Raw genomic sequence first — 26,030 nt, 5'->3', positions numbered from 1 at the left:
ATACTACTGGGAATAGGTAAGACCAAAGGGTCCACCGTACATGCTCTTCCATTAGATTATTGTTGGTTCAATCAAAAGTAAAATAAAGGTTCTTCAACAGATGTTTGAAATGTATTAAGATAATAACAAGTGTGTAACGTCTTGACCTCCCTCCGTTCCCAGACGACCTCCCTCGAAAGCGTCCTCCCCAGATCTACAAGCCCCCCACAGCGGAGATGCTGGCCTACCTGGACTTCAGTGTGTCCACCACGGGCATGTTGACTGGCGTCAAGGTAACGACTAAATAGTGCATGCTATACGTACAATGCAAAAATAGATTTTACTAAATCAATAATGTGTTTTAGTTTAGTTCAATAGCAGAGATCAGATTTGATAACGATAACATGAGTTTAGAATTGTTTTTAAATGGTCGCCTCCAAACGGCGGATAGATGAGCCCTTTGCATGCTCTTAGCTCATCAGCTGCCCGCTATGCTCTCTGTGCGTTTCCTCAGATGTCCCACGCGGCCGTCAGCACTCTCTGTCGCTCCATCAAGCTCCAGTGTGAGCTCTACTCCTCTCGCCAAATAGCAATCTGCCTGGACCCCTACTGCGGCCTGGGCTTTGTCCTGTGGTGTCTCTCCAGGTAACCGACACACGCACAAGCCTTTTTCCATGACTGCTTCTATACATTTTAATTTGATTAAATTTGAGGGGAAAGTGTTGGGTCACATGTGCAATGGGGCAGAAAGGGGAGATTGTGTATCTTTCCATATGTACCGGTGTCTTACTTCGGAGGCTCTTGAGAAGTGTGTGTTTTGTGGACCCCCTTGAAATCAACTGTTGTTGTGACGTCAACACATTTTCAATGTATTCATAAACTCCCGCCGTCCACGCACAGCCGAGATCAGACCACGCATTGCACATGACGTGTCCCCACAGGAGGGAATCCTCACCAGTGCTCTTTGCTCTCCTCCCTCAGTGTTTACTCGGGCCACCAGTCCATCCTCATCCCCCCTCTGGAGCTGGAGAGCTCCCTGCCCGTGTGGCTGAGCACCCTCAGCCAGTACAAGATCAGAGACACCTTCTGCTCCTACTCCGTCATGGAGCTGTGCACCAAGGGCCTGGGAACCCAGACCGAGATGCTCAAGGTCAGCACCGCCGACCGCCCTTCTCTGACACACAGTGGCTAACCCATGGCTGATATGGCTGCGGTTTGAGCTCCTTGTTACAATGTTTCATGTAATAAAAGTACCGGATGTTTTTTCCCACGCCGGAACAAATAAGTCATATATACTGTGTTCTTATATACAGTATAATTATCAGTATTGTTATCACAATATAATGATAACAATACTATACTTGTTTTATGAACATTGAATACATAAAAACAAATAAAATTTAAAGATTGTGTGTGTGTGTGTGTGTGTGTGTGTGTGTGTGTGTGTGTGTGTGTGTGTGTGTGTGTGTGTGTGTGTGTGTGTGTGTGTGTGTGTGTGTGTGTGTGTGTGTGTGTGTGTGTGTGTGTGTTTCCAGGCGCGGGGGCTGAACCTGTCGTGTGTGCGGAGCTGTGTGGTGATAGCGGAGGAGCGTCCTCGCCTGCTGCTGACCCAGTCCTTCTCCAAGCTCTTCAAAGACCTGGGCCTCTCGCCCCGGGCCGTCAGCACCGCCTTCGGCTCCAGGGTCAACCTGGCCCTCTGCATGCAGGTCTGCTGTCCCCACCGCTGGTCTCTCTCTGCCTCTGCTTAGCTCTACTTCACTGTTGTCACTTTGTCTCTTGCTTTCAAGCTTTGTTTGTCTATATCTCTCTCACTGTCTCTATGTCTGTCTATACCTCCCTAAATGTCTCTTTGTCTGTCTCCATTTCTCTGTCTCTATCTCGATTACTGTCTATCTTTGTTGGTCTCTATCTATCCGTTTCTTATTTTGTCTTTATCTCTCCCTCTTTGTCGGTCTCTGTCTCTCTGACTGTTTTTGTCTGTCTCTATCTCCCCAACTGTCTCTGTTTTTGTCTCTATCTCTAACTCTATATCTTTATCTGACTATCGCTCACAATCAAACTCAAAAGAGCATTATCGTCATGGAAAATGTATATTAATAGTAATTAATAATGAAAACCAGGGGCAAAGCAACAAAGCGACGTAGTGAAAATAATGAAACACTCAAAGAAGTCTAAATGTATTAATGGTGGCAGTGTGTGTTTCGTTCTGTTTCTCCATGAGCAGGGCACGGCTGGTCCAGATCCCTCCACCGTCTATGTGGACATGAAGTCTCTGCGGCACGACAGGTAAGACCCAGAGACCGGTAACTACCCAAACCAACCCCAGAGACCACCCAAGGGGAACCTGGGTAATCCCAATGAGAGCACATGGTTACCATGTTTTCTGTTTCAGGGTAAGGCTGGTGGAGAGAGGGGCGCCACAGAGTCTGCCTCTTATGGAGTCCGGCACTGTAAGTATAGAGTTATCAGAACAAAATTGGAAATAGTTATTATTTGTTATCATAAAGTATTATCGAGGAGCCTTATCAAAGGATTGGGGCTGTGTAGCCGTTTGTGTGATGATAACGTTATCACATAAATATATAGACATAGATATAGATAGCTATTGAGTCCGTCTCGTGTATGAAAAGTGCTACATGAATAAAGTTGCCTTGCCTTGAACTAGTAAACTGAAATGACTGTGTTTTGCGGTGGTCAGATCTTACCAGGGGTCCGGGTGATCATCGTGAACCCTGAGACCAGAGGGCCTCTTGGAGATTCCCACCTTGGGGAGGTGAGTGGGCAGGAACATGCTGGCCAAACCTAGATTCCTTGTTATCATATGTTCCTGGGTTATCATTTTCCCATAAATTCAATGTGTTCATGAAACTATGCAAAAATAATTGACCAAAAGGAACTGCGGGAACATTTGCCCTGCATTTGAACCCAAACCACGAGAGCCCCATGTGAGCCCTGACCATGTGGTGGTGGCTGTGTGTGTAGATCTGGGTGAGCAGCACCCACAGCGCCAGCGGCTACTACACCATCTACGGCGAGGAGAGCCTGCAGGCGGACCACTTCAACACCACGCTCAGCTTCGGGGAGCCCCAGACGCTGTGGGCCCGCACCGGCTACCTGGGCTTCGTCAAGAGGACGGAGCTGCTGGACTCCACTGGGGGTGAGGCATCCCGCCTGGGGCACGGACTCGTCCCGACCGGGGGCACCGGGGAGCCATGAGCTGTTCCAATCAGTCCAATGTGTTTGTGTGTTTTGGGGGTCTTAGATGACATATTATACCACCAGGCGGGTCCACCTAGATGTATGACGGACAGATGAGCAACGTTTGCTACGGTCCAAGACTGGTGGACTGATCTATCCAGCACACATCTGGGTGGACACGCCCACTTCTGACGTTATAAGAGGCTGATTTTTCCAAACTGCTTGTAACGGCTAATCACACTCACACCTACTGGTATAGTATGTCACCTTTAAGTAAATGCAGCCGTCAATGAGCCTTGTATTAACGTACATTTTAAAATGGATGTTGTGGGCCACCAGTGGAAAATAAAACGTGTTGCACGTATGAAATAGACAAATAGGAATAAGATACAAATGTTATGTTTTTAATTTTTTTTTACAATCATACATGTATCACATATAATTAATTAGTCTTGCATAACATGTCTTGCATGCACGTCTTATTAATATGCGATATCTATATGGAAATGAGCCAGATGTCTATTGAGCTAGCTTTCCTCGTGCTTACCAGCTAGTCTAGCAGGTTGCCATTTTGTCATAAGAGAATAGATGAGTGTTCCACTTTTTTGTAGTTCCAATTTGTACATATTGTTGACGGTATCTCTGCTGCTGTCTGTTTGTTACTTATTCATTCTTAATATATTTATTGCTGCATGCGTGTTGTATATATCTGTGTTCCGTGGTGGACGTGCATTAACTCTTGGACCTGGTGTCCTCCTCCCCCCAGATCTCCACGACGCCCTGTTCGTGGTGGGCTCTCTGGACGAGACCCTGGAGCTGAGGGGGCTGAGGTATCACCCCATCGACATCGAGACCTCTGTGTCCCGGACCCACCGCAGCATCGCTGAGAGGTCCGCCTGCCACGCCCCCCTCCCTCCTTTGCTTCACATTAAATAGATTTAAGGGAAAGACACGACTGTCTTAAGGCAACCGAAAACAGATTTATCTGCAACTTAAAGGTTGCATAAGCGATTCTAGGCCGAAACATAAATGTTCACATTCATCTGATCTTTCCTAAAGATCCCCTAGCTGCCCGCCCCATAAGCAGGTTGAGATTTTACACAAAAACAAATGGTACTACCAACCACTCAAAACCAAAATAAATAGTGTTCCAACCAATCACCGACAAGGGGTGGGTGTTATGGGGTTTTGCGCTGCGTTCATTATAGTTTTTACTGGATGCACGAAACACGGAAGGGAGGGGCGAGTTGGCTCCGTTTGTTTGGGATCTCGCTTCAAATACCAACAGAAGCGACGCCAGCCAACATCGCTGATACAACCTTTAAGTCTAAAGTGATCACCTCAACAGCGTAAAGTAAAAACAGAAAAAAAAAACAGCTCGGCAGAACGCCTACTGTCGTCGTCCACCACGGCTCTGTTTAACCCCTTCCCCCCCCCTCCCACAGCGCGGTGTTCACATGGACCAACCTGCTGGTGGTGGTGGCGGAGCTGAGCGGCTCGGAGCAGGAGGCCCTGGACCTGGTGCCCCTGGTCACCAACGTGGTGCTGGAGGAGCACCACCTCATCGTGGGCGTGGTGGTCATTGTGGACCCCGGCGTCATCCCCATCAACTCCCGGGGGGAGAAGCAGCGCATGCACCTGCGGGACTCCTTCCTGGCCGACCAGCTGGACCCCATCTACGTGGCCTACAACATGTGAGCCCCCACCGGCCCCGCCCTCCGGTCACCCCCCACCAGCCCAGACTGATGATCAAGGTGTTCGGATGGGGGGGTACGGGCAGGGTGAAGGGGGGGGGGGGGGGGAAACTGAGCCACAAGCCACACATGGGAGAGGAACCAGGGTGGGAGAGGAGAGGGAGGGCAGGGGAGGGGGGGGGGGGGGGGGGTTGGTGGTGGTGGTGAGGAGATTGTGCACAATTAGTTAGACCGTGGACGTAAACTCGGACACTGCAGCACAGGACGGCACATGTGAGAGTGGGGGTGGGGAGGGGCAGCACAGATTTAAGCACACCCCTCTCTCTCTCACTCTCTCTCTCCTTCTCGGTCTCTCTCTCGGTGACTATGCAGCAGGTGACCTTGTCCGCTGCTGAGTTTTACTTTGGGTTCCAAGAAAAGAAAAAGAGTTCTTCCTCCTCTTTTGATAAGACATATCTTTCATAAACTGTAGGATGGTGGCCTTCGCCCGATTCTCCGCCGCCACTGCTCCCCTCGATTTACTATTTTATACATTGGTCGTTCGTTATGATTTTAGCTGTTTCTATTTTTTGTTAACTAGACATTTATTACTTGGATTTCCCTCGGTTCAAAGTCTTTGTCGCCTCCTTCATTCCTCGTTCATTTCGTTCACTTTTTATCCCCACCCGACTGAGCCTAGTCTGTCACCAGTGTCCCCCTGAACCCCCTCCCCAGCTCCCCGACAGGAAGGTCACCAGTGCAAGGACCTGGACCCCTTCCTCATGCACTTTACGTTGTCCCCATCCCGCCCATGTCCGGAGTCCCAAGGCTTCCCTGCATCATCACCCCCCCAAACCCCCCCACCCCCACCCCCCAACACTTTTGGTGCTCTACAAAAAAAACACTCAAAACAATTCACGTCAGTGTTGCAGTACCACCAGCAGACGCAGCTCGCCTGGACAAAGCCTTCATCCAAAAGAGTACAACGATACTTCATTTAAAGTACGGCAGTACTGCATTTAAGTACACGCGCGCCTTCCAAGGACCTTCTGCCCGCAGCATGGATTTCATAAGAACTCGACAGCAACCCGCAAAATACTTCAACGAGGTGGAAGTCCATTAGTCCTGTGGTGTGTTTATAAAGTACATCTGAATTAAGATTTGTTAGTGAGTGGGACAAAGAAAAAAAAAATAGAATCTACATCATGAATAAAATGCAAGCATTTTCTCTCTTGGATGTGGAGAATTGCAATACGTGGATAGCATAGTAAGAATAGGAGTATTAATAATGCAATAGTTGTAAGAATAATTGTTATAGTACTAATCATTGGCTTAAAACACACTAACTCCAGCTGTTATTAGATGTTTAATTGATTGTGTACCCACCCATTGTTAAGGGTATTAATGACTATTGGCAGCCATACAGGTCAGTATGCAGGGCTAATTTTGAAACTACTGTTAACACATTTTAACACGGAGTATAGTCATATACTCATCATGTTCAATGGTTAAGCAGTGCGCCTCGCAGTTAACCCCCCCCCCCCCAATTAGCATCACAGCTGACCAGGAAGATGTTGGTTATTTGAAGGCGAGTCAGTGCCTTTTGTATCAGACCATCACGGCATGCATGGCGTTGAAGAATCACTGGTGGTCCTAACCCTTTTTCTTTAAATGGTGCAAAGACGAGAATGAGGACAGAACTTTGCCTTATTAAACCTGTGGAACTAAAAGAGATATTTCCGTTGGTCAAAGCCTTCACGTGTGGATTCCCCATGGAGGACTCCCATCGTTTTGGCCCACCCGTTTCTTCCCTGCAGATTTTTTTTTAAGCAGGGTTGAATTTGTCTAAAATGATGTTCACATTTTGGCGTCGCCATTGAAACCCATAGTCTATGAATGTCAATTACACTGAAACAACACACCCTGACCATAAGAAATCTACAGCAATCAAGGTGTGTCAGACAAAGATCAAATCCTCCTTCTGAAGGGGAAGGGCAGGTTGTTATTTAAGGAGGGCGAGAATGTTGTCTGTACCATAAGTTTGAGATTGAAAACGGACTGGTTCTATTGTATGCATTACATTTTTGATGACTTGACCATTCTCACACTTGACAGAATTATTGATGCATCGTCATTTTCACAGTAGGACGTTACAGGAGTGAAAATTTAATATAATTGGCAATTAGTGAAAATGCACTTTCCCTAATTCATAATACATTGTGTGAGTGTCAGAGAGGGAGACTATTTGTTCAGTTACGGTGCACATTAAGTTTAAATATATCATTTTTTATGCCGAAACAAAAAAAGCAAACTTTTGAAACCATTCATTACAAAAGGTATTTTTCTTTTTATTATGTTCCTTCATGTCGCCCCCACTGTAGTTTTACTCGTTACTCTTCCATCTAAATTGGAACTTAATATATTCTGTGAGTTTCAGCAATTATTCTTCACGATTCTTTCTAAGAACCTGCACATTTACAAAAGATTGTAACACAGAAGTAGTTTAACTACTTCATTGGCAGACATTGAAATGTCTGCAAGCTAGTCTTTTGAACAAAGTTGGTTAATTCATAAATAATTGTAATTAAAGCCTTTATAGCAACAGGTGTTTTGTTCTTTTTATGTTATTTTGTTTGTTGCTATTGTTTTACTTCATCACGTTTGAATAAAGTTTTATAATTTCAAAACGGCCTAGAAGCCTTTTTCATGGACTATGGTGCTATATATAGAGAATGGTTAGGCCCGGGGGTCGGAAAACAATTTTAAACATTTATCACTTTTTCAGTGGGCTCAAATGAGCGTAATATCAGTGGGGTTTTTCTTCACTTTTTTACCTTTTGCACTCGACCACAATTATTGCTACACTTTTATCTTTAACCTTTTCTCAAGTTATTTTTAAATTCTTTTAAAATCTTTTTAATTCACGCCAAACTTAATGTAGAATTGAGCGCGTAAGTAGCCTCCAAAGTTAATATTGTAAGCACATCATCAGTCTGTATTGTTGTACCTGTGAGGTCATGAAACTAGGGTAAGGGTATTACATATCAAGGGCCCAAAAATGTATACCTCAACAGTCTGTACACTATGCATTGTCAAGGTGCATCAACCAGATGTTTCACAATAGTCAATGGTGCAAAAACTTCTAACTCTGAAAGTACATCCTTGTCAAACACTGTTATGCTGTCAGTTGATGTTTCGTGTAAAATAAAAAAAGGCTTTGTCAAAAATGTCTTGGCCCTTTACTGTAAACCCATCTAATGTTAAGATCCCCTGCATTCACATGCTCTTAATTATAGATTTAGAAGATGGAAGAGCTCCTCAGACCAGTGATACGTTTTCATCAAGTTGGATCGAGCCCACAAAGCTGGTGTCATGAAGTAAGTGAATAATGAATTTATTTATTTATATATATCGATTTATTCAATCGACCATGTATATATAACTATCGAAACATTCTAACCAAAGATCAAACCATATTTATTTTCAAGTTGCTTAGTATTGCAACATATGATGTCGTTCTTTTCTCTGCTGACATGAATAGCACCAAAAGCTGCGGTTAGGGCAGCAGCGTATCTCTTTTCCTCCGCTAGGAGACAGTAATGCGCGTTTTTTAAACAGTTATGGTTCCACAGTGATTACATCAGTTATTTTTCATTTTATCTTCACCTTGAGGCTTTATTATAGCTCCATTGAGGTGGATATGACTAATATATTCCGCAGTCATTATGTGACTGAAGAACATATCTCACTTCACAGCTCGGCTTCAAAATTAGGTTTACATAAGGATAGGTTTGATGGCATTGATGAGTATCAAATTGCATCGTAAAATCGGTATTAAAGTATCCTTATAAAACAAGGGACTTTAAAAGTATTAATCTGTGAAGAACTAAATATGTAATCAAATGGAGGTTTATTATTGATAACTAAAGGAAACTGTTTTGATCCCGAAGCGGTTCTTCAAGCTTCGTTGTGGCGGGTTATAAGTTATAACCATGTCTAAACATAATCTTAATGTCAAATAATATTTGTTTGGAAATAACTTAACATTTGTTAAGCCACATGTAGTATACATTTTGAAATTGTTGGTGTAGTCATTCAAAACATTCACATGTCTACCGGTATATGTCTAAAACACTGAAGCATTCTGAAAACGATAAACTTTCTAAACAACAAAATGCTGTATGGATATATTTTCATATGGTTAACCCACTCTCACTGTTACTTGATGATACAAATGATCACATTGAATCCAGCTATGGTTGAGAACCTTTAATATATATATATATATATATATATTAATTAAACGCTCAGACGTTGGAGCCAAGTGGTTTGTAGGTGACTTCGTCCTTCTCCTCAGACTAGCATCAAAATCGTGCCGAGGAGTGTGATGGAGGCAGCTGTTGCTAGGCGACGTGGCGGTGCAGAAGAGGCGTCTGCCTGGGTTCTCTCCAGCCAGGTGCTGAACCTGCTGGTCTGGGCGTACACCCCTGGTCGGTGAGGCAGGCCACACTTCTCCCCGAAGCTGGTCACCCCGGCCACGTAGAAGCTGTCCTCGTCTTCACTGTAGCACTGCAGAGGCCCACCGCTGTCCCCCTGGAAACAACCACCATACACAAAAGACCACCGACGTTATTGATTTTGATTCGAGGTTTTCAGCTCTCATTGGTCGGATGATGGGGTCACCTGACACGTATCCACAGCCCCTTCCTCTGACCCGGCACAGATCATGTTGTCTGAGATGACACCGTTGTACCAATCCGCCTGGTTACACCTTGAGGTGTGGATGATCTCCACCTCCGCCTCTTGCAGTCTGTCCACGCCCACACCTTCACAGACAACACCCGCCACCATTTCACTGTTTCAAACTATTCTAGAAAAAAAAACACCCTAACCACTAGATTATCCTGCCCACTCCAATCAGAACCATTTAACAACCAACATGAAACTGTTAAAGAGAGTCTCGGCTAAACAGAGAGAATCTCCGTTCTGCCCTACAGAAAACTGTGCATGTGCATTACAAGTTTCGCTTTTTTTGGCCTCAGTGAGGTGGGCCTGGATCCTACATCCATCCTCACACCCACCATTATACGAAACACTCCCCCACCCCGTGACGAAGCAGAGGCTGAGGTTGAGCCCCAGCTCGTGGGTCAGGTTGTTGGGGGTGCAGACGGGCTGCACGTAGTCGTCGAAGGTCCAAGGAGAGGCCAGACGCACCAGGGCCACGTCGTTGTCGAACGTCGCCGCGCTGAAACGCTCGTGCACTCTCAGTCTGTGCACGGACCGGCTCTGAGAGTGTTCTCCCGGCGTGGAGAGCACGTCTAATCCGGCCACCACCTTGAAGTATCTGTGGCTGGCAGTGCTAGAAAGAGAAGCGCATAGGCACAGGTTAAGGCCGCTGAAGGCATGGTTTATGAGCTATAGTAAGAGTATAGTTTGTTAGACATGGCATGAACAGTCAGTCAGCTCTGAGAGAGTGAAACCAGTTTGTGGACGTTCCACTCTGCATCAAACGCAAAATCACAGTTGGTGTGGGTCATAACCATTGGGATAACACGTCCCTCCTTCTTCCTAGAACTTTTTTAATCTCAATTAGTTTTTAAAAAGAGCAAATTCAACCAATTTATTACAGTAATAAAAACAAATGTATGAATTATAAAGTCATTTCCGCCAAGTTGCTTCCACCAAAAGCCCTTAAATTCTACCAACTGCACCTTGAAGGTGAGCCCCAGCTGTGTGGACGGAGATAGGGATAGATAACTGGGTTGTAGAGGCAGACACAGAATGGAGAAGGCAGGGTTTAGGCTATCTCCTTATATAATGTTTTAGTATAATCAGCACATGTGTTGAATTGTATATTGAGCAAATAGTCAGATCTATATAGAGCAAGGTGTGTGTATACCGTCAACTACAATACCATCTTAGAAATGTCGATCCACAATGTCAACAGACGTTACTTACGGGTAATTTCTGAAGCAGTGAGTTGCTGTGAGCACCCAGAGACTGTTGAGGATCGTTCCCCCACAGAGGTGCCTCGCCTTGATCTGGATGCTCACCAGCCAGGGCCAGGCCCCAATGGGGGCCTCCCGACCCCCAACGATGCGCGATCCACCCGGCCGGGCAACCAGGCTCCGTTTCCCACAGCCTGCTATATCAAATATTTAAAGATATACCAACGTCGATTATACCATTTGTTTTCAAGTGGGACAGTTGCGTGTTATCAGATTGTTAGCTATTTAATTGCCTACCGTGCGATGAAACTTTAGCAAATATAATGATCACACAAAGGATCTTCAGAAATGCCCTACAATCCATTTGCGTATAGGTCTACTTTTTTTTTTCTCAATCGTTGGATAAATACGTTCCGACCAGATTACCATTAATGGGAATTTGGCAACAGAACAGCACAATAACAACGTTTGGGTCGAAATAAAGGAATACCGTACTTTACTTCAATCCAAAAGTACCCCGTATACCCAGCCAACATTTTGACCATGTTGGGAGGTTGAAACGACGCGCATCAAACGCATTGAATGCTTCGGCATGTTGCTACGATACGTTAACGTCGAAACGTTAACGCCGCCGCCATATTTGAGGCAAAGACTGCCTGGAAACAGTTGAAGTAAACTGAGAGCTTTTTTTGGGGGGATACAAATTTGGCTAGTATTACGTTTATATTTCTCATCAGATCTCAATGAGTCGTTTTTCTATTCATATTTATGCAATTTTATATATTTTACATGAAATTAATGTTTTACTCACCATACCTTTACTCACAAACCCTTCAATACAAACTACTCATTTAAATCTATTGAGAAATGAAAAAGTCATAACTAGTCAGTGCTTTTTATCCATAAAAGATGCAGCTCCCTGTTTGCATGTATTTGATTTTACAGGCCAATCTTTGCCTCTAAAATATGTGTAGACGTTGAGTACAAACACTAATAAGTTCTCTTAGAAAATATGAATGGCTTTGTCGACGTCGGGGGCCAGGATCGATGACTGATGATAGTAGCCTCATATTATATCCACGACTGGATCTAAGGCTACAGTATTGTAAACGTGGCCCATGCCACTTGCTCTGATTAAAGTTATTCCCATCTAACAGTTGTTTGATGTAATTTATATATCTAAATCAGGCCTTTGGAAAAACGTCCAGCTATCAAGCCCCTGACTTTCCAAAACTGCTAATGTATATAAATACCAAACATGTCTCTTTCAGCACTTCAGATAGACAAGTCAGCTCCCATCGTTCATCTCCAGGAGCTAGCTCTTCGGGCCGACTCATTGATGAACCCATCACTACTGGACTCCTCAAAGTACTTAAACTACTAAATGTACCCTAAAATGTATCTCAAGCAAGTTGTGTCTATTTAAGTCAAATCCTTTTATCTTCCTGTGTGTTTCAGTCCACCAACTCCCACAACTATGACCTGGCAGGTGCAGTGCCGCCCTCCTCAGCACATACCTGAAGTTACTGCTCCGCAAATAGACCTATAGAACTGTGTTCCATATGAGGTACAAATCAAGTAAATGGATGATGGAAATTGGCATTCATTTATTTATTTCGATTCAAATTCAAAATTTTGTGGGATATGACATATCAACAAATGTATATGATGATGCATTTGAAAACGTAGACCACTAAATAGGCTATTATACTTTTCGTGAATTTGATCTGAAGTTTTTTGGTCACTGTAATTAATAGTGAAATTATTTGTTGTTACAGGAAGACTGTTAAGTTTAAAACCTCCACAGCGTTTCTCAGTCTGGACATGGAAAAACAAGGGTTTTATTAGGTTTACGTTGATTTAAGATTCCTCTGAAAATGTCCCTTTCACCAACAAAACATCCCATGATGCATTCTGATGCACAATATCTTTTCCTAACAGGATTGCTCAAATTACCTGTGATTTTAAGAAACACACTTGGCGACACTCCCTTCGTGATTCTAAGAAACGCATTTGGCGACGCTCCCTTACATTTTGCTGAGAGTCATCAATTATGTAGGGGACGGATACCAGCAACAATATGGCGACAGCCGCAGTTTCTCCCCAATCTTTTCCACATCTGCAGTCCAACAACGCCTTTCTGTATTCTCTGTAACGGTGACAAAGTAAGTATTTTCTTTTTCTTTTACCCGAGGACGATTTTCCGTGAGGAAATATGTTTTTCCGTCGCATCAATATGCTTGCATAAATAAATGTCGCAGAGCTGGTCTTCATCTTCCAGGTGAATGGGAATAAGACTCCATGCGTGTCAAATATACATGGACATTTTCTTTGGCGTGTGGAGGAAAAAAAATACCGATCGTTTTGGAACATGGTGTTCTGTTTATGTCTTTAGCTCAATTTAATCATCGTTTATATGGCATGAATTAGATATGGGGAAAGCAAATCCGAGGTGTGTGTAAACTGGATGGACAGATTCATTCAAAAAGGTAAGCGGGCCGGCGGAGAACATTCTCGGTGAAATCTAAAGCTTTACAATGCCAGTTCATCAATCAATCAATATTTAATTCATCTTTTACATGATGTCCATACAGCTTGGAATATGTGACTGGTGGGTGAGTAGGCGATACCTCCATCATCGATATCATGTTCCTAAATGCTCTTATGGGTGTATCAGTCGATCACGGTCTCCGGTCACCTTCTTTTTTTTTTTTTACCTAATCGCTGTTATTTCGGGATAAGAGACGTTATTATTCGTGTTTCATGCCATCTCTCCCCGTATGGAGCAGCGTATTGATCGGGTGGTCGACGCGGACCCCGGGTGTGGTGCACGGCTCCCCACGCTATATGAAACGTAAAGAATAGAAGGGAGAAAAAAAACAACACCCAGGTGCGTTCAACGACGTGCTCACGGAATGACATTTCATTCAGGCTTGACGATCTATCGCAATATCAGACCATTGACTTAAATTCGTTCAGGTTAGAAAATCCCAGCAGGACATGTCCAACAGATTCCACCCACTGCAGCAAGCGATAATTCGGCCAGTTTGGTGTAAAGGGGCTTCTTATGTGCGCAATGCTGCGGCTTCATGTGGGGCTGGACAGAACCACCGTTCAGTGTAGGCTGTATGTCTACTAATAGAATGGGGTTCAGCGTGGTGTCCTTATCGGGGAAAATAGCAAAACAATTCACCGTTCATCCATGGCGAATTAGAACGAGTGAACAATATGTGCGGCGATGTAAATAATGAAGCCCGCATGGATACAGGCAGGCCTAGCCCTCGGTTATATGATAAGCTATAATAGGAGCATCACATAGGCATCATCACCTATCGGTGAAGGGTATTGGCCTTGTCGGCGAGAAAGGACCGTGTCGAGCCTCCTAGGCCTGCACGACGCTAGGAGCTCAAACGAAAGGCCTCTACAAGCTCATCCTGGAGCACGGATCACTGAGTGTTATCATGACCATTTAGGCCTGCTAAAAACCAAGGCAATGCGATCGTGTGAAATGGTTTCTTTCATTAGACGCTGCTTAGTGGGTAGTGTGTGTGTATGTTTTTGTTTACGTGCGTGCGATCGAGTGCGTGCGTTTTTGTGTGTTTGTGTGTGTGTTTGCGTGCGTGCGTGCGTGCCTGGGTGGGTGTGTCTCTGTCTCTGTGTTTTTGTGTGTGTGTGTGTGTGTGTGTGTGTGTGTGTGTGTGTGTGTGTGTGTGTGTGTGTGTGTGTGTGTGCTGTGTGCTGTGTGCTGTGTGTGTGCTGTGTGTGTGCTGTGTGCTGTCTGAGGCCGACGTGAGTGGGAATGTAATATTGGTTATTTGGTGTCATCTCATTCAGAACTAGGTCGAGTGTTTGTGGTGTGGTGCTGAAACGGACAGCGCCCGTGAGCAGCAGAAGAAGCGCAGCTCCGAGGACCGGAACGTTCTGGAACGTTATAAACAGACGCTCGGTTACCCTCACATGGGAGGCTTGACTGTGTCCTAGGTTAGCCTTTTCATTGCATCCGTTTGGCTCTTATCGATTTCATCCATGAGAATCTATGAGATGGATATCCTCCCAGGTTACAAAGACATTTGTCAGGATGTGAAAGGCAGGAACGCTCTGATGCTGATGTTATCGCTGCTCCGGGCGGGGACGGCTGATTTTGCAAGATGTCAAAGTCGGTGTTTAGGTTGTTTATTCTGTTTTATAGAAATCCTTAGTCGATTTGGGCTTATAGAGCATTAGGTTTTGTTACTAGCCTAAACATCTATGTTATCAAGCGACTGTTAAAAATACAGTATAGCTGAATGGAGTATTCAGCTTGTGTATGACATTTAGTAGGCATCCCCATTCCCAGTGCCCTTTAAACAGACATTCCTTTTGTAACCGTGGTGGATGTTGTCATATCAACAAAATCTGTATTTATACCGAAGGACTTATTTCTATTATTGAAAGAGCGATATAAACAGGAAAAGCCTTGTAAAGACATGGCTGCAACAATTCAGTGTTATTTTATTATCTTGTCTTATGGCCAATGAACAACAAGTATTACAAACCGACTGCTCCTGTTCACACGCACGCTCGAGTAGAATATCGCTATTTTATTATGATTACACCCAGTCACAGAGCCGCCCCGTTGCATTGCTCAGCAGAGTCAATACCTATCATTCATGTTTCCCTCATGCACGTCCACAATGTCTGTGTCAAGACACAGCAAGGCAGCTCAAAGGGCGCGAGAAAGCTGCCGCTGTGTCTTCGTCTTCATCGCTGTCACTAAGCACACGTGTTGTTGGATGAATCAGGATGAGTCAACAAATCGTAATGAGGATAACGATAGTGGATTATTTGGGGCAAAATTGAACTCTTTGGCTTGTTTGAATATTTTGCTGGACAACAAACATACTGCTGTTGGCTAGACTGAAAAAATAGGACATTATGACGCTGACACTGTGCGCAAAAATGTTGGTTAGTTAGAACTTTAATTCAACATGCTAAGCGTGAGGCTGATCTAAGTGTTGTTGAACCATTACAATACAGACTCTAATCTATAACCCTCTTCAATAAGCCCGTCCTTTGGACTTTTACAATGTTACAGTGTAATAAACATACAATTATAATATGGTAACATGTATAAAGCATATTACATTTTTACAAATGTACAAATGCAAATCACTCTTACTTATAGTATTATCGCATCATATATTATATCCTTGCTCAGACCCAAAATATTGCTGTCCAGAGGCCATTTTGGATCTGACATTAAAGGGGTTGTGAACGTCCTTTTTATTAATATTTTAAATTGGCAATATGTCTTATATGATCTTGAACATTGTAATCTATGCAATGATATCACTGTTACTGAAATAAGGCCACGGTTATTTTTCTACGTCACGACCAAGGGACGGTGTGTGTGAATGTGTGGAACGCCATCCAGGCCGCGCTGGTTAAGGGAGAGAGGGTTAAGCTTCCTGGACCCTTAAAGTCATGGTGTGTGCTGAGCGCCGTCTGGCCAGCGGTTGAATTGGACGTTGGTGTCCAAAAGACGATAACGCCTCTTTGACACTGATAGTGCAGCGCTACGTAGGTGGGGGATTTCATGCACGTCGCTCGTTATAACGCTCATACACAACGACTGTAGTAAAAAACAATCACAAAGTCACCATGGGTTTCGTAACTATGAGGATAACACCCCCCCCCTCCTTCCAAAGACTCTCAGCCCAAAACGTTGTTTTTTAAATCTAATATTGTTCTAGATAGGAACTTTGTTCATCCCTTGGGAAGTTTCCCTCTGGAGGGTTCTAATTCGAGCTTTAAATGAAGGTTCACCACACTTTAGGCATCCTGGTCTTCCAGCTGGCCTCTGCTCTACTGTTCAACATGAGTGCACGTGTTATCTCTTCTCATCATCCTCCTCTCTCTCCCTCCTCCTCCTCCTCCCCCAGAGCAGCCGCCCGGCGGATGGTTCAGACCCCAAGGACCCAAGTAGCTACAGGATGAAAACATGGCCGCACCCCTTCTCGCACCCCCAGGCCCTAACAGCATCAAGGAGTTCACTTTGGAGTCTCTGGCGAACCTCGAGCTGCGCTTCAAGGATGCGAAGAACAAGAAGCCTCCCCGGCAGGACAGCAGTTACCGCGACGATGACGACGAGAACAAGCCCAAGCCCAACAGCGACCTGGAGGCCGGGAAGAGCCTGCCCTTCATCTACGGGGAGATCCCCAAAGGGCTGGTGGCGGTACCCCTGGAGGACCTTGACCCCTTCTACGCGGCCACTCAGAAAGTGAGTCGCCCTTCCTCCCCCTTCGTCTCTCTCGCACTGCTGGGCACCCTGTATTTGGTTTGCAGTGCACAGTGTTTTTCATGGTGAAGCAGTCTGCCGCCCGTCCTTTTGAATCCCAATACATATTCCTGAGTACATTCATTCTTATCAATTGATCTCTATTTCTCTCTCTCTCTCTCGCTCTCTCTCTCTCTCTCTCTCTCTCTCTCTCTCTCTCTCTCTCTCTCTTTCTCTCTCTCGCTCTCGCTCTCTTTCTCTCTCCCTCAATCTCTCCGTCCCGAACTGTCTGACATGTCTCTAATAACAACATCATCAACAACAATAACAACATTAATTTTCTGACCAACAATGATGCCACGTTGCAATTGGGGTTCATAAATTAGTAATGACATTATTATCGACATGATTTGTGAATGAATTGTACAAAGCACAACGAAGCCGTCAAAGGCGAGATCATCATCATAATCACACGATGGCTTGAGTCGGTTGCACATCCGGCAGGTAGGCTGAGCGCGTCGTTTCATCTAATTCCTTGCTGAGGTGGTGTAACGTCATTATGTTTTCTTCCTTGAGGGGCCTATGGGGAGCTGGGTTGTACCCATGTTGTTGCGTAGGTTGCTCCATGTCTCTGTGGCTCCTGGGCTTTTGGGGGAAAGGTCATGGCTGGTAACCATTGAAAGACGGTGGTTCCACATGAAGGGTTTTTTCTAATTGTTCAGGACTTAATTTGCCAGGGAAAGATAAAGGGCAGTGGAGAGAGTTTGCTGTGGTAGTCTTTAAGGACTGGGCGCTGTCTTCCCCGCTGGGCTTGTCCAGACTGAAGCTCGGGCTTACTGCTTTGTCACAATGACCTCGACACGGTGGATCAAGTCAAAGCACTGGTGGGTTGATCTGAACGGGTTGGATATAATACAGAAGACATGCATGTTCTGCAAATAGGAGGTCAGACAACAGCATTGCGGCGTTGCCGTATGAATATTGTATGATCTTAGCATTTTTCCTGATGAAGAACACTCCATTTAGGTTGGTTCGCTGAGATGTTTCCTCGTTTTTCTGAAAGACTACACTAACTATGGAAGCGAGTCACCGCCTTAATGTTTTCAATTATATTAATGTATGGAAATGTAAACACCATTGAATTCATTCAACATTGAAACATAATACTTTGAAAACGAGGTCAGCTCTCTTTTGAAATTCATATTTGGCATTTCTAGTCGATTTAAAAAACAAATATACTTTTTTCAGTGTTTCAAGACATAAAATTTCAAGATATTTGAATTACGATCTGCATTAATCGTATTTAAGTGGACCAGAAATTCAAGTAGCAAAGTGAAGAGGCAGGCATTCCAAGGACAGGCATGAGCAATCAAGACTAAATTGAATAGAGACTGCTGTCATCATAGCTGTTAGGAGGATTTCTGAACCCCTGAAAACCCCTTTGCTTATTGTTCTCTGAGTTACTCATAACATAACTGACACAAACCCCACAATTTACCGAAACCCTGTGTTCTCCCTGTTGGCCATCGTTGGTTTTAATTCTCCAGCTGTTTTCTTTGATCACATGACTGACAGACCACGCTGTGATAGGCTTGCAGTCAGTTATCCATTTGGAACTTTTGAACATTTTAAACAAGTCACAAACCCCGTCACATACATTATTTAACTTAAAACAATGTTCCTGCCAAAATAGTGGCCAGTTGTTTTGCTAATTCTGCTATTTGTATTCTTACTTATATTTATAGTATAATTTGTAAACCATCCTAACCATAACTTCTAGGATAAGATAGTGTAAGTGTTTGACAACATCAGTGTTATCGATCTGGTAATATGACTCTATTTTGGATCGATTCCATTTTTAAATGTCCACCTTTCAATAAAATTAGCTCCCCTCCCCCCTCCCTCCCCTATTTATGGACTACTAAGTCGGTAAATAAAGAGCACAAGAAAATGGCACCTTGGCAAGCTCTGTGAAGATCATCTGAGGGTGTGTGTGTGTGTGTGTGTGTGTGTGTGTGTGTGTGTGTGTGTGTGTGTGTGTGTGTGTGTGTGTGTGTGTGTGTACGCATATGTGTACACGTCTTCTGCTCAGTGCATCTGTTCCATCCATGTACACGTTCTCCTCTCGCCTTGAGAGCGTGCACGTGAAGCCGTTATGTAACCCCTCCACCAGAGCAGCGCACGGGGAGGAAGGGGATCGCGGGTGTTGTCACAGACAACACCCTTCATTGCGTCCTCCTAACACACGCTCTTGCCTGCTGTTTGTTTCCCTGCCTTGTATACGTCTATTTATACTGTTTATTTACCCGCTGTCTCACCCAGTCTGTGACCCCTGCTTCTTCAACAGTCAACCCAGCCAATCGGCCCCCTGCGTCAGGCGAAGCTATAGTTACAGCCCTTGAACTACTGCTAATATTCAAGTGCTAGCATCCATCCGTGTGTGTGTGTTAGTGTGTGCGACTGCGTGTTCATGCGTGTGAGTGTGTGTGTGGCAGTGGTGACTCCTCAAGAGCTGCCACCGTGCCGTCAGGCCAGGTAGCGACCTTGAATGGAAAGAGGGTGATTCTCTCCCCCTCTTTTTCTCTCTCGTTCTGTGTCTCTCTCTGTCTCTTTATCACATGCTTTCTTTTTTTTGTCTGTCCCTCTGTCTTTCCTCTTTCCCTTTATCTGTGTCTCTATCTCTCTCGCTCTCCTTCTCTCCCTCCCTCTCCCTCCCTCTCTCCCCTCCCTGTTAACATCTCTGTCGCTGAATGCCAGGCCTGCCGCGCCTAGACTCTGGTGTCGGAGCTTTTTGCTTCCTCCCGGTTTTGGGGGGGGGGGGGAGGGGAGAGAAACAGAAGGGTGTCTGTGTGTGTGCGTGTGTAGAGGGGTGAGGAGGGGGAGCGACGGTATTGGATAGTCTTCCATTCCTCCGGGCCACCGTGCCTCCTGACAGCTCTGGGTGATGAATCAGGCGCTGGCTCTTCTCCTCTTCTCTCTGAGAGGGTGCCAGGCACTGAGGGACACGGCTGGCCATATTGTTGGGGACGGAATTAGAAATCCGCCCCCTCCTCCTCCACCCTTCCTCCACCCTTATTCAGCCCAGGCGGGGGTAGGGGGAGGGGAGGGACTGGGCTGGGTCGCAGCGGTGATCAGGGTGGCTGTGCTCGGCTATGATGGGATCGGCAGGTGAAGGGCGTTGTTGAACCCACCCAGTGGGTCCTGCTGGGGAGAGGGGGAGGGACAGAGAGAGCAGGAGGGAGAGAGAGAAGGAGGGAGAGAGGGAGCAGGAGGGAGAGAGGGAGCAGGAGGGAGAGAGAGAGCGGGAGGGAGAGAGAGAGAGAGAGAGAGAGAGAGAGAGAGATAGAGGGAGAGAGGGGGAGGGAGGGAGAAAGAGAGAGAGAGTTATGAGGTGTGGACGGGGGAGAAGGAAAAGGCGTGTGCAGGAATGTATAATTTACATTTTGTTGTCGTACGGCCCGTGTAGACAAGCGTGCGTTGTCTGCCAGGCTGCTCCGCTCCTCCTCTGCATCTGGTGCTAGTCGGTGGCTTTAATACTATACATACACAAGCACGACAAGCCCACGTCTCTTGTCTCAGTGTGCACCTGCTCCACAACGCTGATCAATGGGATAATAGTGGACAAGCCGGGGCGGAGAGAGGGAGCGCCACTGGGAGGAATAGAGGAAGGAAGTGCATGAAGCGCGTGTGGTGGGGGTGTTGTGTGTGTGTGTGTGTGTGTGTGGGGAGGGGGGGGGGGGGGGGGCGCGGATGCAGAGGATGCAGAAACCTCTGGCTGAGGGCTGGATCTTGAGCTCGACTTTCGCTCTCTTTCGTTCTCTCGTTCTATTCTTTCTTCTTCCGCCCATCCCCTCCCCCTCCCCGTTCCTCCCTCTCTCTCCCTCCCACTCAGCCCGCTCGCTCCCTGCTTCCACCTCTCTCACTCTCTCCTTCTCTCTCTCTCTCTCTCTCTCTCTCTCTCTCTCTCTTTCTCTCTCTCTTCAGTCTGCTGCCTCTTCTGTAGCTGCTGCCATCCTGCATGTCTGCCTGCCTCTCTCTCTTTCTAACTCTCTCTCTCTATCTCTCTCGCTCTCTCTCGCTCTCTTTCTCTCTCTCTCTCTCTTATTCACTCTCTCTCCCCCCCTCTCTCTCTCTCACTCTCTCTCTCTCTCTCTCTCTCTCTCTCTCTCTCTCTCTCTCTCTCTCTCTCTCTCGCCCTCTCTCTCCCTCTCTCTCTCTCATTCCTGCCGTCCTCTCCTCTCCTCTCCTCTCCTCTCTGCTCAGCTGTGGATTATGAAATTTTCAGTAGCTTTGCAGCAGTTTAGTCATGCGTTACTGAGAAGTACTCCTACATACATGGCATTCTCCTGCATGTGTGTTGGAGACGCTTAGAGGCGGAGAAAGGGAGAGCCAAGGACAGAAAGAGATGAAAACAAACAAAGCATTTGTATCCGTGTGTTCATATTACAGATCGCATTCTTACTAGCGTTCTGTAATATTGCTGCGTGTGTGTGTTGCCGGGCATGTATGTTGTAGTTTGCCACACGGTGCATGCGTGTGTGTGTTGCCGGCCATGTATGTGGTGGATTGCCACACGGTGTGTCTGTGTGTGTGTGTGTGTGTGTGTGTGTGTGTGTGTGTGTGTGTGTGTGTGTGTGTGTGTGTGTGTGTGTGTGTGTGTGTGTGTGTGTGTGTGTGTGTGTGTGTGTGTGTGTGTGTGTGTGTGTGTGTGTGTGGCATGTAGCACTCGCAAACCAAAGCTTCATTCAACCGAAATGTCCTGGCATGCTTGGCTTCTCCATATGGCCACTGGGGCGGTTCCAAGCCCTGCCATGCCATGGTGCTGTAGTGCTGGTGACAGCGTGTGTTTGGACACACACACACACACACATGCACACACACACACACACACATGCACATACTCACACACACACACAAACACACATGGTATGACAGCCAAGCTTAGGGACCTGCTCCCGTGACCCGTAATATAGACAAGTAGGACAGGGCTTTATCAGATCGTCTGAGCATGACTAACCCATTGCTACTCAACCGGCCTAATGCGAGCGGGCCGTGAGTTTCACTCAAATGAACGTCCAAGCGGGCGGTGGTCATGTGATCTGAGTGTGTGTCTGGGTTGCTAAGCGGCGTGTTTTATTTGGACGGTGTCTCCTGCAAGGAATGCTTTTCGTTGACTGGGTTGGGCTGGATTTGGTGGTTTGGTTGGTATCTGTAGATGAGGCTACAGCAGGTGTTCTGCCTCTGCCTGTCTCCTTTGTAGTCACTCCTCATTCATTCCTCGCTGTTATTAAAACCCCCTTTCATTTCCTCTCATGCACTCCGTCTGCCCGCGTCCATCATTTTCGGTCTTCCTCCACCATATTTTTCGCTCTCTCCTTCTCGCACGCTCTTTCCCTCTTTCGCTCTCTCTTTCACTCTCTCTCCCTCGTTGGCACGCCTTGTCATTTAGTTTATCTTTATGGCTCTTAGCAATGTGGTTTTTCCCATCCTTTTTCTCTACCTCTTTCTCTCTGCTCCCCCCCCCCCCCCCCTTCTCTCTCTCTGTGTTTGGAGTCCAGGGCTATCAGCTTTAACTGTTGGGTGGAAGGGTTCTCGGGAGCTTAATGCAGGGGCCAGGAAGGGGAGCCTTGTTAAAAGCACAAGGCTATATCACTTTTGCAAATGCACAGGGAGCATCATCAATCATTCATTCCGATGGCCATGTTTTATTTAAACAATGATGAGGTTTTCTACTGGAAGAGGTATGCAGCTAGACTATCTTGGGGAGCACTCCCCCCCCCCCCCCCCCCCCCTCAGAAGAACCAGCACCACACATGAGAGGCAGATAGAGGGCAGGCACAGAGCAAACTTCCAAAACATGTTCACGGGGCCATCTTAAATGCACCAGTCACTCCCGATGAAGTGTCTAAAAACATGTGTGATTGGTTAACAAGGAAACATGAAACATTGTCCAAGATTGGTTGGTAGCTGCTTCACCATGGAAAAGAGTGTTTGTTCGTTGTTCTTCGATTTCTTTGTACTTCTTTCGGTTCTTCTGCAAATTTCTGCGTGTAAAAATGTGTAATATATATAAGTGTTTATATTCACTTTTTCAGTGTTTTACGAACGTTTATGCAAAAAATGTTATTGAACTTTAGTACAGAAAACACCAAACATATTATGTTATAATATACCATAACGTATAAATTGTTTGTCGTTTTAAATGATTGGCATATATTATTAGCATATATATATTGTATAAAAAACAAGATACAGTGTTACGTATCATTAAACCTAGCAGTGCTTGTATTTAACGATCTACCCTCTCTCTCCTCTCTCCTCTTCTCCTCCTCCCTCCTTCCTCCTCTGCTCTTTTCTCCCCAGACGTTTATAGTGCTAAACCGAGGGAAGACCATCTTCCGGTTTAGTGCCAACCCTGCCTTGTACTTCATAAGTCCTTTAAATTTTGCTAGGCGAATGTCTATTAAAATTTTGATACACTCATATCCTTTTCAAAAAGCCCTCTTTGACCGAGACCGACTCACCAGCTGTTACCAGTGATAACCCTGCAGATTATTTATGATTATAGATGATGATATGGCCCTGCTGCTGTCCTAGCTACTAAAAGTCAGCCGTGTTTGATGTTTATACGTGTTTGAATACATAGGATATTGACGGGTTTTACGCAACGTGTTACGCGAAGTGTTTCCTGTCAGGGCAGTCGCCTGAAAGCCGCCATCAACACGATTGCAGATTGCTCAGGCGTGGTGAATTAATTCATACTTAACAGATTGGATCACAGTGACTGATATAGCCATGATGCTAGGCTAAAACCCCGGCCTTCCTCAAAGAGCACAGCGGGTAAACACGGGTCTGGTTTGGATTCTGGCGTTACAAGACAACGCACAGAGAAGCCTGGAACCGTTCATTTAATCAGAGAACGATTTCAATTAGATGCACTAAAAGAGATAGATGAATGAACCACTGGGGAGTGATCTGAGGAGGTACTCCCGTGAAGCGTTGACCCATTGATTGACACAACGCAGAACGTGACATTTAAGCGTTTACACAGCGAAGCTCCTCTTTATAACTCTCCTCCATTCTTAGCTCTGTAGCCATTATGCTGTTATTGGTATCAGGATGAGATGTTAAACAGAAGTGCATCCTGACCCTGGACCCTTACTGTCCGCAAAACCCCCCGACCCCTCAGAGGACCTTCGCCTGCCCAAAGTAAAAGGCTGTCAGAATGTGCCATGGTTTTCACAGCACTAAGAGTAGAACTGCAAACAGTTCCGCTTAATATATATACTGTTAAAATATTTAACCGGTTAAATAATGGCCTTCGTGTGGCGGCGTTCGACGCGGCCTACAGCCACGTGTTTTAAGTGCTGCCAGTGGGCGTTTCCGTCATCAAATATGACATGCTATCAGCTAGCCACTGGTAAACACAACATGGTACTCTATAGGTGCTGTAGGGAGAAGCAATGGTGGAGTGTATGGGATGAGTGTCAGTATGAATAGACAGTGATGTAGTAAATGTCATCGACATTTCCATGTTTTTCCCTTAACTGCCTCCTCACCCTTTTCAGCATGATCATTATGTGTACTATTCTGACCAACTGTATATTCATGACCTTTAGTGACCCTCCCGAGTGGTCAAAACAAGTAGAGTAAGTACACACTTTATATATATTTATCATTATGCAGCGCACACTGATTATTTCTTCCTCACTTTGACATGATGGGTTGAACCCTTGCAAGTTATTATGAGATTGATATTATTAGATTGAGCTAATGCACACTTTTATCTGACTAGTGCGTTTGACCTCCCATTTTTTGGTACTTTCTGCCAACTAATGAGGGAAGGAAGAAGCTTTTATCCGGCATGGCGTCGGCCTGATTCTGTCTATGCTCTCCTCTTTCAGGTACACATTCACTGGAATTTATACGTTTGAGTCCCTTGTAAAAATCTGCGCGCGAGGATTCTGTATAGACGGTTTCACGTTCCTCAGAGACCCGTGGAACTGGTTGGATTTCATGGTCATTTCTATGGCGTAAGTATTTCTCTCCTCTCTCTTTGTCTTTGTTTCTTTCTATTGTCTTTCTTTCTTTCGCCCTCTCTCTCTTCCTATTTCCTTTGTATTTGCTTTCCTTTTTCTCCGATTTTTTCTTTCTTTGCTTATTTTTTTTTTTCCTTCCTTTCTTTCTATTTTTCGGTTTTCTCTTTGTATTTTTCTTTCCTTCTATTGTCTTTATTTATTCCTTTCCTGATATTGTTTTTGTGTCTTTCATCCTTCTTTATTGTCTTTATATATTTCTTTCCTTCTATTGTAGTTTATATATTTCTTTCCTTTTATTGTCTTTTTTATTTGTGTTGTCTTTGGATCTAGCCTTCTGTCTCTCCTCCTTTTCTTTTCTTTTTCTCTATTGAGCTCTATATCCTTCTCTGTCTATTTAGGTGTTAACATCTCTCTTTCTCTCTCGGTCTATTAATCGGGTACCCCTCTGGTCTCCCTTTGGGATACATAATGTCCCCAGCCCAGTGACCAGTGTACCTGATCTCTCTCTAATTCCTGCCTATTCTCTCCTCCTTCTTCTCCTTCTCTCTCTCTCTCTCTCTCTGTTCGAGACCGCAAGAACCAATTTCAAGGCTCAGTATCTCCCTGTTAGTTAAAGCTGCTGTAAGCAGGGATTTAATTGTATTGACCATAAAGGATCAAGAAAGTTAGCAGACTCAACAAAGTTTTACCACTAACATCTGTTTATTTCATCCTGTTTCTTTTCCTATTTACATGGAGAGCTAACATGCAATCTTAGGCCCAAAAATGATGCGCTGTATGCTTATTAGCGTTACTCTTTTCTGTTTTTTAGCCCTGCGTGTGAATAACGAGTTGTTGTAACTTTGGTTTTGACCCCGCAGGTATATAACAGAGTTTGTAAACCTAGGCAATGTCTCAGCTCTGCGCACGTTCAGGGTGTTGAGGGCATTGAAAACTA

At 45.2% G+C, this 26,030-nt stretch overlaps 3 protein-coding genes across 4 annotated transcripts in view; 2 read left to right on the top strand and 1 right to left on the bottom strand.

Annotated features, from left to right (window-relative positions):
• Positions 1–4,925, top strand: part of dip2ba (disco-interacting protein 2 homolog Ba) — a 42,149-nt gene extending 37,224 nt beyond the window's left edge. For both annotated transcript variants that reach the window (XM_056599238.1, XM_056599229.1), the window contains 10 exons: positions 163–272; positions 494–624; positions 961–1,129; positions 1,515–1,685; positions 2,204–2,265; positions 2,372–2,429; positions 2,678–2,752; positions 2,962–3,136; positions 3,944–4,067; positions 4,623–4,925. In XM_056599238.1, the coding sequence (XP_056455213.1) occupies positions 163–272; positions 494–624; positions 961–1,129; positions 1,515–1,685; positions 2,204–2,265; positions 2,372–2,429; positions 2,678–2,752; positions 2,962–3,136; positions 3,944–4,067; positions 4,623–4,875 (1,328 nt within the window). In that variant the 3' untranslated portion in view covers positions 4,876–4,925. The remainder of the gene's footprint in view (positions 1–162; positions 273–493; positions 625–960; positions 1,130–1,514; positions 1,686–2,203; positions 2,266–2,371; positions 2,430–2,677; positions 2,753–2,961; positions 3,137–3,943; positions 4,068–4,622) is intronic.
• A 4,230-nt stretch (positions 4,926–9,155) lies between these two features.
• LOC130392090 (transmembrane protease serine 12) lies at positions 9,156–11,336 on the bottom strand. Its single transcript, XM_056602520.1, has 5 exons — positions 11,096–11,336; positions 10,809–10,992; positions 9,932–10,209; positions 9,534–9,676; positions 9,156–9,443 (listed from the first exon to the last, which is right to left on the bottom strand). The coding sequence occupies exons 1-5, from the start codon at positions 11,160–11,162 to the stop codon at positions 9,204–9,206; spliced, it is 912 nt and encodes a 303-aa protein (XP_056458495.1). The 5' UTR covers positions 11,163–11,336; the 3' UTR covers positions 9,156–9,203.
• Positions 11,337–16,765: 5,429 nt separating this feature from the next.
• The window catches only part of scn8aa (sodium channel, voltage gated, type VIII, alpha subunit a), a 40,974-nt gene continuing 31,709 nt past the window's right edge, over positions 16,766–26,030 (top strand). The window contains 4 exon segments of the mRNA XM_056599217.1: positions 16,766–17,057; positions 23,418–23,536; positions 24,614–24,703; positions 24,959–25,087. Of these exon segments, the coding sequence (XP_056455192.1) occupies positions 16,779–17,057; positions 23,418–23,536; positions 24,614–24,703; positions 24,959–25,087 (617 nt within the window). The 5' untranslated portion in view covers positions 16,766–16,778.

Source organism: Gadus chalcogrammus, chromosome 1 (genome assembly GCF_026213295.1).
Source record: "Gadus chalcogrammus isolate NIFS_2021 chromosome 1, NIFS_Gcha_1.0, whole genome shotgun sequence".
NCBI lineage: Eukaryota > Metazoa > Chordata > Actinopteri > Gadiformes > Gadidae > Gadus > Gadus chalcogrammus.
The sequence above is the reverse complement of the archived record's forward strand: the minus strand, read 5'-3'. Positions and strand labels throughout refer to the sequence as shown.